The sequence below is a fragment of the Crocodylus siamensis genome, chromosome 13 (assembly GCF_052110815.1).
Source record: "Crocodylus siamensis isolate JL-2025a chromosome 13, ASM5211081v1, whole genome shotgun sequence".
Taxonomy (NCBI): domain Eukaryota; kingdom Metazoa; phylum Chordata; order Crocodylia; family Crocodylidae; genus Crocodylus; species Crocodylus siamensis.
In genome coordinates, this window is record NC_143407.1 from 23822345 (window position 1) to 23839150 (window position 16806).

At 47.1% G+C, this 16806-nt stretch overlaps 1 protein-coding gene across 1 annotated transcript in view; it reads right to left on the minus strand.

The window, feature by feature from the left end:
• Positions 1-3297: 3297 nt before the first annotated feature.
• The window catches only part of P2RX1 (purinergic receptor P2X 1), a 29640-nt gene continuing 16131 nt past the window's right edge, over positions 3298-16806 (minus strand). The window contains exons 8-13 of the mRNA XM_090025292.1: positions 14442-14572; positions 8736-8826; positions 8182-8247; positions 6589-6690; positions 5437-5505; positions 3298-4539 (exon numbers count right to left, since the gene is read on the minus strand). Of these exons, the coding sequence (XP_089881418.1) occupies positions 4528-4539; positions 5437-5505; positions 6589-6690; positions 8182-8247; positions 8736-8826; positions 14442-14572 (471 nt within the window). The 3' untranslated portion in view covers positions 3298-4527. The remainder of the gene's footprint in view (positions 4540-5436; positions 5506-6588; positions 6691-8181; positions 8248-8735; positions 8827-14441; positions 14573-16806) is intronic.

The window sequence follows — 16806 nt, forward strand, 5'->3', positions numbered from 1 at the left end:
TATTAATGACACGTAACGATGGATTCGCTTTATGCGAATTTGCTTTATCCAAGGTGTTTTTGGAACGCAACCCTTGCATAAAGAGAGACCCGAGTGTAGTAAGCTATCTCCTCTCCGTGTATTGGGTGCTCATGAGGCTATATTACCTGTAGACTCCACACCTAGCCCTAGTGACAAGGGGGCGGCAGGGAAGGGATGTTACAAGTTTGCATTATTGCAAAGGGGGGAGGTAAATATGAAGATAATGCTCATCTTGCAATAATATCATTACAAACACTGAGATATTTTTATTTACAACTTCACTTAAGGACCTAGCCCCTAAACATGATGGTTAGATGAGATGGCTAGGTCTCAGCTTTCTTTATTAAAAGTTAAGGAAGTTTCTCTCTCTCCAGACTGTAGAAAGTATCAAAAAACAGCCTAAATGCTCAAAAACAAGAAGGTAAAAATAAACCCAAAGTGTATTTAAAAATCTTCATGGTTTTTAAGCTGATCTCATGATTTTTTAGTCAGGAACTTGACTCCTTAATGTTAGCAATTCTGCAAAAGTAACATTTTCCAAAAGACTTGGCCCCTTCTTTAAGAAACGTAATACAATCCCTGTCTCCTTGTTACTTATCAGAAAGCCTGAAGGCTTAAGCAGCCGATAGACAGAAGCCATCTGCTTCTCTACACGCAGTGTAGCACAGTGTCACCAGAAAGTGTGATCTGAAACCAGTTCAAATTAAATGGGTACAAAAGGTTGTTTTAACACTATTGTGTCAATACCTGCAATCTCTAGCAATTCAATTTTCCCCCAAGCCATGTTTGAATTCAGAGAGCATCAACTGGTCTTTCATTACCCTCTGCTGGTCACGGCCTGATAATGCAATAATAATGCAGCTGCACCTGATGGTCTTTGCTGCAGCACATCTGTTACTGGAAGATACCCCAGTAAGGAGTGTGCCGTGCTTGCAGGGTTATGGGGCTGGGCTTGCTAATCAGCCCAGTGTGATTATGGAACAGGCTGGCGTGGTGACAGCTGAAAACCCTCCTGTGATTTCTGAGCATTAACAAGAAAGTTCTGCTCCTCAGGTGGGAAAAGCATTTGTACTGCTGTGACACAAGGCTCCTGGTATTCCCAGAAAGGCGCGGGTGACTTGGGGAGAGGGACTTCTCATACCACCACTGAGTAGATGAATTCTCTTAATGCAGTGCAGCAGTAGTAGGCGTTTGTACGATGATGTGGGGTTAGTAATACGTGCGCATGGGACTATGGAAAATACTTCTTTACAAAGGTGTGTGGGGAGCAGATCGAGTCAGAAGTGCGTGTGCAAGCAGTTGTTGTGCTCCATGTTCATCGAGTTAAACCCTTGCGCTTGGTCCCTTCCCTCTCCCCTCGGTCTTTCCCATGGGTGTAGCTGCTCTTCAGATGCAAGTAGCCATTGCTTCTCCCATCAGCGTGGGCACCAACAGCTCTTTCACCCTCAGTTTTTCCAGGAGATTGGCCATCTACATAGTACCTTTGTGTCAGGGCCTGAGAGCACAGCTGCCGTCCTTGGAAACAGGGAGCTTTTCTCTCTCCTTGCCTCTTAACCTTGCTGAGACAGATCTGGTAGAAGATAAGGAACCTCAAAAACATCAGCATTGCTTCAAGGGACTGTTCCCTGTAATGTGCGGGTCGCTGCGAGGGGTTAAGAAAGAGTTGTTAAACTGATCAGCTTGTATGACCTAGTGGGAAAGCCAAGACAGGGCTGGCATACGTGCTTCTGAACGGAGGAACAGATATTTCTTTAATGACCGGCCTTCACAACAGACAACCAAGCTGCTCACTGGATCCCTTCTACAGTTACAAGTTCTATAAAATCTCCTTTCCTTTCCTGGCTTTAAAGGTTGTGTACAGTTATCCCATGCTTATAAGCAACATGGGTTTCACCCCAAAGATTACTGGCAGAAGAAACAGCCTTTTAACACCCATTCCTTACCCAGCAAGGCATAATTAACGTGTAAAAATGTAAAGAATATAAGGCGTATAAAGTGTTTTGAGCTCCATGGCTGAAAAACTGCCAAGTACCATTAATTATTATGTCATTTAACAAAAAGAGGTTATGCAGGCAATGAGGATGGGAGGAAGAGGGAATCTAATATTTATGTAATTCAGGCAGAATTTCCTCCTCAAAATGCAGAACAAAGTGTCAGCAGAAAGAGAATTAAACACAGCAAATCAACTGAAGGGGGACCACAACTGTGCATAGCACGAGAAAAAGCAAGTGGAGAAATGCAACGAGATTGTGCAGAGTCAAAAGGACGCATTGTTATATCCTGGCTGTCTAGATGGAGCTCTGGCTGTTGTGCAGGTAGCTACAGCCTAAGTTAGATGAGGTCCATAGACTTCAGAGAATTATTATACGGTCTCTCTGGAAACACTGAACTTCTGAGCACTTGCTAGTTCATTTGCATCTCTCCCGACCTCAAGGGCAAGCATTGGCACAGCAAGCTGATGTAGTAGAAAAACTAGAGGTTTATTTTTTAATAAAATACTTCATTACAAAATAACCTTTTTTTCCACCATGCAAAATGACCAAGTATTGCAGCTGACCAAGGAAACAGTGTGGTCTTGTGTAGAAATAGGTGCTTCCCTACCCTGCAATAGCCCAAGCAAGGGATGAAGTCACTGCATATCAGGCTAATCCAGAGTATTGCTTTAAATGGGCACTGTGCATTTCCTAGTTGGATCTCAGAAAGCCCAGACCTCAGCACTGAGGGTGAAGCTACACATTACAGTTAGACCATATCAAGGGCACTTAAAACTGGAGCACCCACACATTAAGTCTCATTAACAAGTGCTAAGTGCCCTCTAGGCCTCTTAAAGTTATGCCACTTCTGGTGAGGATCATCTTTGAGCCCTGCTACATAGCTCAAATTTACCTTAATTTTTGGCTGCTCCATGGAGATAAAACAACTGATTTGCAGTCCTTCTGCATCCAGTAGGTACCACTCCCAGTGGGGACTAGCAGTCCTTTGGGACTCTGCTACCCTGGGCTGACAGCTGGGGGCAGCCAGGTAGCATGCGAGTGGGGAGGGGGTGAAGGGGGCAGGGGGAGGGGGTCATGGAGAGAACAAGTTGGGGGAGCACTGGAAAAAAAGGGAAGAGGAGCTGCTGAGTGGCTGCAAAAGGGGAGGAGAGGTAGGCCTGGGAGGGGGGCAGGAAGCTGCTGTGAGCAGCTCCTTGTGTACCTAGATCAGGCACGTGCTGATCCCACTGGGCCCCACAGCTGCCCAACAGCTCCTTGCCCCCCCACCCCCACCTTTCCCCTCCACGGAGCTGCCAGGCAGATGAGTAGGCAACTGAGAACCATGGGAGAGTGAGGGCTGGGGTCTGATCTGGGCTGGCAGGGCCCTGATCTTAGAGCAAGGGTGGGCAAAATGCGGCCCGGGGGCTGGATGTGGCCCGCCAGGCCATTCTACCCACCCTGCGGGGCCCCTAAAAAATTTAGAAAATTAATATTGATCTGCCCTGAGCTGCCTGCCTGTCATGCAGCCCTCGATGGCTTGCTCAGTAAGCAGCCCTCTGCCCAAAATAATTGCCCACCCCTGTCTTAGAGCCTATACTGCTGCTAGAGAGCCGGCAAGCGGGGCAGGCTGTTGGACCCCAGTTCACCAGCTTTCTAGCAGTGGATCAGAGAAGTGCACATTAGAGAAGGTGTTAACCCTTAATGTGCAGCTGCTCACAGCATTAACACTACCTAACATTCCTGAGAGTTAATATGTGCTAATTGTAACATGCAACCACACCTTCAGTCTTTACTGTGATCTCATTAGACAAAAATCCCCAGTCCATGGCTCTCAGATAGTCTTTTCCCTGCAAAACCCTCTAATAGTGCTGGCGGCCACAGGAAATCAGCACATTAAAACTGCGGTTGACGGAAAACAAAGGACAATAACTCCCACGGTGCTTTAGCTGTTGTTGTGCATGGGCGAGCAAATGGTTGGGGACCGCTGTGTTACACGCTACTGTCACGACTTGTCACATGAATTCACGTGCTGCAGACTCCCGACTAGAGATCAGGGTGGTGATATAACCAGAACAGCTGGGACCTAATCTCTCTCCATCTCCGGCTCTGTCTGTTGTATTTGACCCCAAAAGTGCCAGCACACAGGGGTCAAAGAAAAAGGCAACAATGAAAGTTTCCCTCCCATGCCATGCTAGCTTTAATGATGCTGTTTGATTGCCTGCAGGTTACTTGCAACTACCTAGCAACTTCAGGAGTTAAAAATCCCTCCAGTAAGGGATAAATTCAAGGATACAGTGATGTTTGGTTTGCAAGTCACACTCTAACCCCTGAGCTGCAATGCAGCCATTCAGCCTCTGAAAACTGGGCAGGTGGCCTGGCAAACCACAGTTTGCTTAAACACAGAACAGGTTTTTCATCTCAGTTTCAGATGCAGAATGGTGAGTGCAATTGGTTTGGTCTGGGATGGCCTGATGAACTCAGGGCATTTGCAACACATTACAGAGGGCAGAGGAGGAAGATACAGGGTCTTCTTTCAGTGTGGATCCTGCCAAGAAAGAAAGAAGTTTTCAGTAAAACAGTCCATAATATTTGGGTCCTCCTGCCCCTCAGAGATCCCAGATGCACAGCTAAACTTGACTTGAGCTGACTGCCACCAGTAATACTGAACATACTTTACACTTTCACCCCAGCTATTATCCTCACCTCCACTGATGCAACAACTACTCAATTCACATAAGGCAGGGGTGCTCAGCCTTCAGGCCAGATTTGGCTTACAGAGCCATGGCATCTGGCCCACAGGGCTCCCCATGGGTTAGGAAATTTGACAGCAAGTGTCAAATTAATGACAATTACATTCTGACATTTAAAACCAGCCTGCCCCCTGCCAAATTCTGAACGCCCCCTTCCCCCCTTACAGTGCATCAGAGCCGGGCTACACCCCTTCCAGTCTCTACACCTCCTCCAGTCTCTATTACATGGTCAGATTGGGGCCAGGCCGTGCCCCCTCCACCTGCAAAGCTGGATCAGAGCTAGACTGACCCCCCTGTCCTCCCCTGCATGGCCAGATGGGTCTCCACTGTGCCCACTCCAGGTACCAGATTGAGACTACGGGCCAGATTCAGCCTGCTGGGGGAAAAGCTTGAGCACATATCCCGCCTGCTGGGCAAAAAAAGTTGAGCACCACTGACATAAGAAAACAGCAGTGTCTCAACTCTTACAGCATGGGGTCAAGCAGATCCTAGCCTGCTGATCTAGCTTATCATCCCTCCTCCCCATCTGCCATCCCAGGTTCTCTCTCACCGCTCTCTCCAGTTTCCCACTGTCTTTACAGGATCATTCTTGTATCTTGTAAGAAACACCGTTCAAACCACATTCACCTCTAGGGTAAAATGGTACAACACCATCAGTTTCAATGGTGAATGGGATAAGCAGATGTGCTTACCTCTTCCTGAGAACTGCTCTTGGTCTCCAAGTTCTTGCATTTGGGGGAAAGGCCAATCTCTTCTTTTTTCTGACATGTTGTTCAGACCAAACCAGATAAAACAACAATACTGTTAGGTATTGCCCCATGACAAAAGCCAGTGATAAACAATAACCTCCACTTTGCAACCCGAATTCAACCAAGGGGTCAATACACAATGAGTGACATGCGTAGCACACTGGCACAGTTAAGCATCCCCACCCTTTGGCATGTCAGTGAGCACATCTGGCACACAGGACTGGAAGTGACCTGCTAGGTCCCTGAATCCTGTTCTCTGCTATTGTAGGCACCCCATGCTACAGCATCTTTCATTCCCCTCATAATAAAACAGCAATGAATATGCCCGGTAATTCATGAATAACCCAAGACCGCAAGGCAACTTTTTTGCAAACACCTTAGAATAAGTCCCTTCTGCAGGGCACATGTCCCAGAGAGACTGTGATACTGACAGAGCAAAGTGGATTTAATTCCAACTTGATTTAAATATTCATCACTCATTAGGAGATTTTGGACACACAGCCCTCACTCAAAGTTATTTCTGGTTGAGCTGTCCATTTAAATGACAGTTTACTGTCTAGATCCCTTTGGCAGTTTTCACCATCTCTGCCTTGCTGCATATCTTGGCTATGGTACCGTAGGGTGGTAATCAAGGAAGTTTTCAGAGTGCTCAGCACTGTCGTTGCTCTGTCCCTCCTGAAGCCAGACACATTTTACCGTTGATTTCAATGACCATAGAGTTAGATAAATGCTGAGCACTTCTGAAAATCCCACCTTACAAGTACGTGTGCTGAGGTCACTCTCCAGGGACTGAATTACCAAGGGAGCAAGGGCTCTAGTGCCAACAGACACGTTTTACATAGAAAACCCTTGTCATTCTGGAGCCAAAGGTCATGGGTTCGAGCTTCTGTTTGTAGTGTATATATTTGACAATCACTAGCTTGAACCAATCTGGAGAAGGATATATGTTCGCTTATTCTTAAATATACTGTTTACATACACACGGACAAAGACCTATGTGTGACATCATCTATATACATGCCCACTCAGAACTATGAACAAAACCCTCCAGGCCTTTCTCAGTCTCAAGAAAAAGTCAAATGTACTGTAGCTTACAGGTAACTGGAGCTCCTGTTCTGCATATTTAAACTTTTTCTGTTTGTAATAATCCCGTTGTGAGAGAAAGTGCAGCAGGAGCAGGTCACAGAGCACAGATGCCTTCCATGAAACAGAACAAGACACATAAGCCAAACCACAGTGAGGGTCACACCTAAAGCATCAGATCACCCAGCCCACCCTCTCTCAGCTATCCCAACATAGAGGAGTCGCTTTAGGTACCTGGGATGTGGAATTCAGTAGCTACTTTGCAGTGTCCTGCCATACTACCCCTCAGCTCAGGAAAGAAGTGAAGCGTGAAGGATTCAGAATTGGGAAATTTACCATATTTACTCGAATCTAAGATGATCCCAAATTTAAGACGACCTCCCAATAATTAGTTTCTGTACAACTTAGACATTTGATATAGTTTCCCATGTATAGAATCTATTTCTTGGAGGATCATCTTTAATTAATATCCCCCACCGCTGCAGAGGGGCAGGCAGTGGGGAGGCACGTGGCATGGGAAATTAAGAAGTTTGCCCCCTGCTTGTGTCTGCCCCCCACAATCCTCTGCTCTCCCAGCCTCTGCTCCCCCAACTCTTCCCCAGCCTCTGCTCCATGCTGGAAGACACCATCCCTGTTCTAGCCTGGGGCACTGAGCATGGCTCCAGCCCGGCCCCTGTAGCAGCCATGCAAGGCTGCATGCCACTGCTGCAAGGCTGGACCTGAGCTGTGCTCGGTGCCCCAGGCTGCAGTGTGCACAGAGCCTGCTGGCACAGAGCAAAAATAAAGGGGGATTGGGAGAGGCAGGTGGGGGAGCAAAGGTTGCATGGGGTGCTGGTGGTAGGGTGTAGAGGTGGAGGGGGGCAGGCAACAGGTGCAACTATGGCCCTGACCCTGGGTGGGGGCTGTAGCCCGAGTCACAGCAGCCGTCTGTCCCTCCCCCACCCCTACTTGCAATTATAAAGGCAGGGGGCTTTCCCCCTGCCCCCATGTTACATAGGGGGGCAAAAACCTTGTCTTAGAATGGACAAAATACAGTAGGTAGACAAAATGTAAGAAACATAACGTGAATGCAAGGCTTGAGCCAAATTCTAACATCCTGGATACTGCAAAAAGTACTGCATGGTCTTTAAGGATCACAAAGCAGGCAATTCCTTGGTTTTGTGTCTCATTTGAATGACAGTGCCTTGTCCCCAGACACCATGCTGGGATGTTGTTTGTGCATATTCAGAAGAGAGAGCTCTTGCTATCACTTCTACTGTAATACCTGCCCTGGCATCCTCTGCAGGAGTTTCCCATCAAAGTATTTTTCTACTGAGTTCCCTTATTTGAATGGATCTACAAGATGACAGGAAAGCTATCACATCATCCAATAGTAATCCCCCGTGGCCTATCATTTTTTAATGATCAATTTGGACACATTAGATCCATTGTGATGCAAGGTTTCTGCCCTCTTCTTTTGCCCTGTTGATACTGAAGGAGCTCTGGGGATGCCTGTGCACCGCTGGCATTTTGCTAGAGCTCTAGGCCCCTGCCACTTCAATGCCTCCTACAAGCAGAGAAGTTTGAGAGCTCCCACATGGGAGCTTTAGAAATAGCAGAACTTACCACTCCAAAAATGCCAATTCCAGAGCCGATTGTGGTCATCGTTGGGATGATGTCAAATTTACCTGCCTGAATTAAAACACAGGAAACAGCCTAGCAGTATAGAGCAAAGGAATCGCACAGCACAAAGATCTGGCTATGAATGACACTACAGGAGTTCATCACCTCTCACAGACAGGCAGGACATGGGCATTGGTTCTGTAAGAGTAGCTGATTTCTGAGTTTGCTCACCAAAACCGAAAAATAGAGGAAATAAATCACTTTGGATCAAGCAAAACATTGTTTTCCTCTGTATTTTTTCCCCTTTAAGCCCTTTTTATTATTTCAGTTAGGCAAATTTTAAAACAAACAAACAAAAAAAACCTCATTCCAAAATTCAGCCCATCCTAAGCAGGACTAACTATCATTCAACCATCTCCTTCTGAGTCAAAGACCTTGACATGCACTAAATTTTGATACTGGGGTAGAACACAGAGTTACTTGCAAATTGAAAGTGAGTCAGAAAACTACTGGGGAAAGAGCTATGAACTCGTCTGAATTCACGGGAGATGTCTCACCTTTCCATTGACCAGAATGTCAAACCGGATCCCAAACACTTTGTACAAATTCCTCCGATTGATTCCACCGTCACTGTAGTATTTGGCATACCTTTCCAAACAGACAAACAACACATATAATGGTTTTTCATGGGCTTGTTAAAAACAAAACAAAACAAAAAAAATGGAAGCACAACCGAACTACCGTCAGCCAATTGCAAAACTGACATACTGAATTCTTTGTGGACTCCTGGACAGAGCAATGGGCCAAGACTCAGAAAGGTCTAATTCTTGGATCTGCCACTGGCCTTCTGGATGACATTGGAAAACTTCCCTTTGCCTCAGTTTCCCCATTTTGGAAAATGGGTATAATGATACTGACTCTATTTGTAAAACATTTTGACATCTCCCAGGAGAAAATGTTACAAATGAGCTGGCTACTTATTATCATTACCTACTAAGTGAAACTGCAAAGCAAAAAACAAACAAGAATTAACTGAAATTTAATTGCTGGCTGAATTGAAATTGAGTTAATCCACTCCTGTTTGAATGCATTTTTGTTTGTTTGTACCACAGGGTGTATTATGCTCCTGCAAGAATATTCAGTATTAGTATGCACAGGACTCTCAGGCATTGTTTTCACTATTAGTCAGAATTGCACAAATACGATAAGCGAATGGGTGCATGTTGCACTGTGTGTGGCTGCACTGTAGCGCTGTGTGAAGCTTCAGTCCCCGATTCGATTTGGTGGAGATTCGGCCCGATTTGGTGGCTGAATCTCCAAATCAAATCAGAGGACCCTTTAATCTCTCCGAATTGAATTAGAGCCCTCCGAATCGATTTGGAGAGATTTGGATATAGACACAGTTTGAAATGTTTTTTTACATACCTCAAGGTACCAGGCGGCTTGTCAACACTGAGGTCGTGGGATGAATGGAGCGTCCCACAGGAGCACTTTTGGTCCGCTTCTGGGTCCGCCGGGGAGCCCCCGGCTCAGTGCCTGGTGTCTCCTGGGTCTGGGGGGATGCTCCGTGTGCCCCAGCATGGCAGTATTCACAAGCTTTGCCTGCTACCTCGAGGTATGTAGAAAAAACTTTTAAAGCTGTGTCTGTGTCTGAATTGCTGACTCTCTGAATCAGCATCGAATCTTCGGATTTGGCTGAATCGAACCAGGGACAGTGATCCAAATCAAATCATCGAATCACTGTCCCCGATTCGGGCCGAATCCGAATCCAAATTGAATAGGGCCTGCTTCACACACCCCTACTGCACAGCTTCTTGTGGCACTGGACTGAAAACCCTGTACCACTAATAGCTGAAAGGATGCAGGGTGTGAATGTTTGATCAGCAGGGGTCCTGGTTTTCTCTGTTTAAAAAATCCAAAATTCTCTGATTAAAACCCCCCAAATCAGTATTTTTCTGCATTTATATATATATATATATAAAAATAAAAAAAAGAGAGGGGGGGTATCAGTTGAACACGATTTTGATTGATCTATTTACAATTTTTAAAGAAATTTGGAAGCTGACCAGGGCCTCAGTCATTATCTATAATAATAATAGGCTTATTCTGTCTGTCTGGAGCACTCTGATCAGTTGTCTCGGCAGCGAATCACAATGCCTATTGAAACAACTGATCAGGGTGCTCTGAACAGACAGAATAAACATGTTATTATTATAGATCCAGAGGTCTTTCAAACAGATATGCAGGCAAGCCAGAGCTAGAATGAAGCACTGCCCCCGCCCCGCCGCCTCGGGGTGGGCAGGCTCCCCGGAAGGAAAAAAAATTAAAAAGCGGTGATGGCCTCAATCTTTCCCCACCCCCTGCCACCCTTTCCGAACCTGCCTGCCTCTCCCATGGCTGGGGGGTGAGCTGCCAGCAGGCTCTGAACTGCGGGGGTCCCAGTTCTTCTCCCTGCAGTGGCCCCGGGCGGGGTGCCAGGGGATGGGTGCTGCCCGGGCAGTGCCACCTCTGCAGATGGAAGCACTAGGGTCTCCTGCAGCTCAGGGGCTGCATGACCCGCCAGCACCTTGCTCCCCAGCTGCAAGACATGCAGGCAGGCTGTGGGAGAAACAAATAAATAAAAAAACCAAAGATCAGGCCCCTTGCTGCTCCCCCAACCCTTAGCAGAGCCTGCCTGCATGAGCTGCCATCTGGTCATGCAGCCCCTGAGCTGCGGGGGGGCCTGGTGCTTCCCTCTATGGCAGTGGTGCCCGGGCAGGGTGCAGCCCCAGCTTGCAGGCAGCACCTGCCAGATGCAACAGTGCACAGGGCGCTGGAAGCCCAGGCATGCTCGGGGAAGCTCAGGCTTGGCGCACTTCCAGTGCCCCTTGCACAGTCCCCGCCACCTTCCCATCACCTGGGACTGCCGAGGAATGGCCTGGCTGCCTTGGGAAGTGGCAGCAAGGCAGCTGGGTGTGCTGGCAGCCGTAGAAGGCAGCAAGGACAGCGCACGGGGCACTGGCAGCCCGCCAAGCCCAAGCTTCCCAGAGCACACCCATGCTTCCAGCGCCCCGTGCACTATCCCCGCTGCCTTCTCTGGATAGGGCCCCGTACGTTACTTTAATCGTAACGTGCTGCTGAACGTGCACACGGTTACACAATTAAATTGTTAAAAAGGGCAATTAAACCACTAAAAGGGACAATTTCCTCACATGTGCGAGGGCTCTTAGTCGCATGTACAATGGCCATCTTATTCTATGACTATAAACAAGTCACAGGTTCAGACTTTTGCCAAAATAAGTATTTAGACACCTAAGCCTGTGTTTACACATGGACAGCTTTACGTAACCTTTTCAAGGGAGAGAAGTTTTGATTTCCTTAAAGTATTCAGTCAAAGGATAACTAAAAATCCTGTATTTAAAGAATTACTTTTGCATTAAAAGTTTAATTGCAAATGTTTTGCAGGTTTCAGCTAGTAATAAAATTCTTTTTAAGTACCTATACATTTTGATGTTTGATTTTGTTGTTTGGTTTGTTTTTGTTTTTTATCATGGAAGATCAGAGCTCCTCCTGCCCACTTCACTCAGCAGGATGTAGGTCCAGCTGCAGCTGCCCCCTTCCCCCCCCCCCACTGCTTTGTGCTGCTGAGTAGCCCTGCTCCTGCCCATGCTATTAACCCTCACTCCCAAGCCGCAGCCCCCTCAGCCCTGCCAGTGCCCCTCACCCCAAGCCATAGCCCTTTTCTGCCCCCTACTTGCTTCCTCCTGGCAGCATCACCCCCCCCCCCACACCAGGTGGTCTGTGGGGAAGATTGTGTGGGTGGGGTAGGGGGGGAGGCATAGGTGATGTATCAGGGGTGGGGGGGCACATACCCCCCAGATTTCTGTGCCAACAGCAGGGTGGTGGGCATGGTGCTGCAGCCTGGCCTCTATGGCTCAGCAGGTAGGACTTGGGGTGGGAAGGTGGAGTGGGGCACAGAGACTTGGTGCTGCCACTGCTGCCAGTGTGAGGCAGTGCCTGCCTGCCACTGCAGTGGGATGGCACAACTCCACATTGCTGCCCCCACTGCTGCTGGGGAGGCAGGGGACACCTCACCCTGGTGGCTATTGCAGTACGGGTGGTATAGGGCTCCCAGCAGAGGTGGCGGCAACACCAAGTCTCCCCACCCAGGTCTGTTTTCTCATGCTTGCTGAGCTGTGGAGGTGGCTCATGCCTGGTATTGGTCCAGCCAGGCTGCAGCCCTGTGCCCCATGCTCTACTGTTGGCACAGAAATCTGGGGGGACATATGGCCCTAACATGTTGCCAATGGACATGCCTAGACCATGTCTGAAGGGTCCCCAAGCCCTCTCATGGCCCCATCCCACAGACTTACCTGTATCCAACTGCCAGGGTTGCTTCTACCACCCTGCGGGGCTGTATATGCTAGCCGCACATGTGTGTGCGCACACATGCATGTGGCACCCCCTGCCTCCAGTTGCCCTCCCATGCTCCCCTCAGCCCCAAGCAGCTTGTTGCAGGCTGAGACTCTGCCAACCTGCAAGGGGAAATCCAGGCTTTTATCCTTTAAAGAAGAAAATCTTTGTTTTTCTGCAAGAAATGGAAAACTCAGATCCCTGCTGATCACTACAGTACTTTAACTATGGATGAGAGGCCCATTCAGAAGACGGTTGGCTGGTTTTAGGAAGTTTGACTTAAGTTTAATTTATTTTTAACTCAAAGACGTTGTTCTTTGCTGTATGCATTATGCTCACTACACTTGGAACATATTCTGTGATTGCTTAGTCCTGATCCTGCCTTCATGCTCAGAAGAGCCACGGTCCATAGGATTACTCATGTATGGATAGTGATACCAGCTCCCTAGTCCTTCCTCCAGATAAACTCTTACTGGGCACATCTGCGCAAGACATTTACTGTGTGGTAGACTAATAACCTGAATAATAAATGCCCCCATTAGGCCGGAGTAAACTAATTTACTCCACAGCAGGATAGTACGTGTAAATTCTCTGCAGCAGTGCATGCGTAGACACTGCCCTGGCTGGCTCCACAGTGGAGCATCCAGCCAGTCCCTCTGCAGCACACTGAGCCAGCGGGAGCAGCCCTGTCTTAGCAGGCTGATCCCCTGGGGCCCTTATCAGCCGGGACTGCTCAAATCCAGCTCAGCGTGCTGCTCATGAATAAACTCTGAAGCTTATTGCTCCAGAGTTTATTGCTCCCAGGCACATGTTCAAGCAGCACACCTGGGAGCAATAAATTTGGGAGCAATAAGCTCCAGGGTTTATTCATGCGCAGGAATAATATGTGTAGATGTGCCCACTGAGGACTAAAGGGAGTTGCAGTAAGAGTCCATCGATCACCCCAAGCTATCCCACTGACGCTAGGGGACAGAATACTGCACTTCTGCTCGGATTCTGTGCTGAGCCCTGTCACTGGCCATTCGTATAATCTTGGACAGAGATTATAGGGCTCTTTCTGTGCCTTTGACTGTCTAGCTGTAAAATGGGCATAAAGATACTGACCTGCCTGCATTTTGAGATCGAAGGATGCAAAGCATCATGTAAGAGCTAGGTATGAAATGCAGTGCCGGCTTCATAAAAACTCACTCACTCATAGTTACCGTGATAACCATAGAACCTGCCAGCTCCATTTCAGCAAATAAATGCATATCGTGTCATTAATCTTTTAAAAAAATTGTGGAGTGGCTGGCCCTGTATTAGTTTCAGTCTCCTGGGGGATTTTTCAATGGTTAAGAGCTAACAATCTGGGGAGGGGAGAAGGTAGGAAGAGGACAAGAAGAAATCATTTAAGGACAGGGAAGTGCAAACTACGTTTCACAGTCTGCTATTTGGCACTGCAAGGAGAGCATTAATTTTGGTAACGGAGAAAATAATACCTATTTTATGGGACCTGTAAATAGGCTGACCATATGGAAATCCCAGAAACCTGGGACATCGTCCCAGAAATCCAGGACACTGCTCCCCCACCCCATGTACTCAGGGGCAGGGCTGAATGCCAGGCAGGCAGCGGTGCCTGCTTGCCTGCCTGCCTGCAAGGTGCTCTGCACTGCTCTGACTCCTGACCAGACTGTGCCTTGCACCCATGCCTTTCCAGGATGCCCATTATAATTCCCAACAGCCAGCCAGAACCAGCCTTTGAAATTTGAGACTGTCCCAGCTAAAATGGGACATACGGTCACCCTACCTGTAAAGTGCCTTGGGATAGCGGAAGATGAAAAGAAAGCCACATATGAAGTGCTATTGGGAAAAGATACTAAGGTCACTCATACCTGAAGTTGAAGCCTGGTGAAACATTTGTGTCACTATCATAAAGTCCATGAAACTCATAGACGGGTTTACAGTAAGTCACAGGCCAGTCGAAGTCACAGTCCCAATCTATGGTGATGCCGACAGCCCCACCCTACGATCGAAGTTGCAAAATATCAGTGTTCTCATCATGCAGACACTTGTTTTCAGGCCATTATTCTGCCTTTTAGTTTAGCTCTTTTGTTTGCAAAAAGCAGCTCTTTCTATCTCCACACACTCACTTTTTGAGGAGGCCGTCAAAGGTCCAAACTATAATGAGACAAATCCTGTCAATTTTTTCTTCTTTCTTTACGCTCAGTGATGTAGGACTTCCACTCTGTACCCATCATGCAGACTAACCCATCGTGACATCCTAAGACTCATTTCCTATGGCCATGCCTGGGAAGACATTCACAGGACTTTCTCTTTCTCCCACACTATCTCATACCGTCTCATTTGGTACGATTTGAAGAGTTAAAGAAATCCTGATGGCAGCACGTGGGGGCTTGGTAAGGCTGGCTACAGTGACCAGTGCTGCACTCCTACAATGCTTGGCATTGCTCCCTTTCGTTCATTCAATAACCCGTGTCCAAGCGCACGGCTATGAGAAGCTATAAACCTGGCTACTGATGCCACAGGCTGCAGGGTGCGTGTCAAAGCCCAAACTGATTGCTTCAAAGCATGTCAGATCCTAAACAGGGAAGTCTGAGCTATTTAACTGAACTGCTGTACTCCTCAATCCACCAGTCAAAGCACAAAAGAAACCGAAACAAGGGCAGTCTAGTGTGCAGCCCCTACTTCTACACGTGCGGCAATTCGCATGGATTGATTCAGTGTTGTTTACTAGCCCTTTCAGGCAATTCAGCAAATCAACACCTAGTACCCTACTTCTGTGGGTTGTTACATCAAGAGCGATTGGGAGGTCAGAAATAAATCTAACCCTTGTGGCTGGGAAGGAGAGAGGACGAGTAAGGGCACAGACAGTACACTGGTTTCCCGAGGTCATTTTTCACATAACCAGTAAAGCAACGCTGACAGGGTATCCTGAAAACACTTCACACCTCCTTCTTCTTCTCTGTGGGACAGTACTAACATGCAGGCAGGTGACTTGTGCATAGGCCTAGGTGGAGGTAGAGAGGTTGTCACGAACAAAGAGCAATAAAGGAAGCAGCCTTAGCTGAAACCATAATAAATTCCTTGATAGTCAAGTCAAACAAGATGAGATAGGTGGAGACTGGCCACTCTATTTATTTAAAACCTTTTTAATGTAACTTCCCATAACGTGCATTATCAACAACCCGGCAAATAAACACAATCAGCAACCTGAGTACGAAATAACCTTTTCTGACCTGTATTTGCAGATTATATCACATTTCCCTGCAGCTTAAACCCGTTGCTAATACGATACTGCAGGACAACCCTGGTGGTTTTGTTTTTCTGAAGGCTCAGTTCTGTGGCAGGCAAAATATACCAAGCATCAGAAATATGGGTTCAGACATTAAAACAACAAGGAAATGAGAACTGGCTGATGAGGGTCTTGCACAGGGTATATAATAGGCAGGTCCTAGGTCAATGGGACTCCACCAGCTTGTTGTCTAAGGATCTTCCTCGTGCATCATGATGGGACAATAACTACGGGGAAACGTGAAGGCAACCTGTGGGTATCTGAAGGGATCACACTGTCACAAATGAAGAAGGAATTATTTAAGGTAGGGCAAAGGAGGATTAACAGCAGAACAGGAGAGGAAAAGGATATGCTGCATCCCAGATCAAGAGAAACTTCTTCAAAATGAACTGGATTCACCTGCAGCATATTTTCCTGCCAAAATATGATATTTAAAACTCAACTGGATCAGAGGCTAAAATACAGCATACTCTGATTCCCAGAGTTAGCTAACTGGGGCTTAATAGGTTTTCTTTTTCTTTTTAAACACCTTTTAGCAGCTATAGCTATGGTTGCATTTAATGTTACTTACTACACTTAATTGTGTGATGCAAAAAGTGCACCTCTGGCCATGCTATGCAAATACCGACTGACATTGAAGGGAAAGTCTGCATACAATCAAATCTTGTAAAGAACACAACATTGTGGAGTTTTCCTGGTTTGACCTGTAGGCTGGGGGTTTTAAAAACCCAAATCCATAGGATTTAGGCCTCCAAATTCTTTGGTTTTAGAAATCACAAAGGAATTGTCTCAGGGAGAAGTGCTGCCAGTCGATGGCAGATTCGCTACCACGGAGGACGTCAATATTTAGTCACTTCAGCAACTGCAGAAATCCTCTGTATAGATTCATAATACTTTGAGCACAACTTCATGCAAATCTGTTGAATAGCAGGCGGTAAAGATCT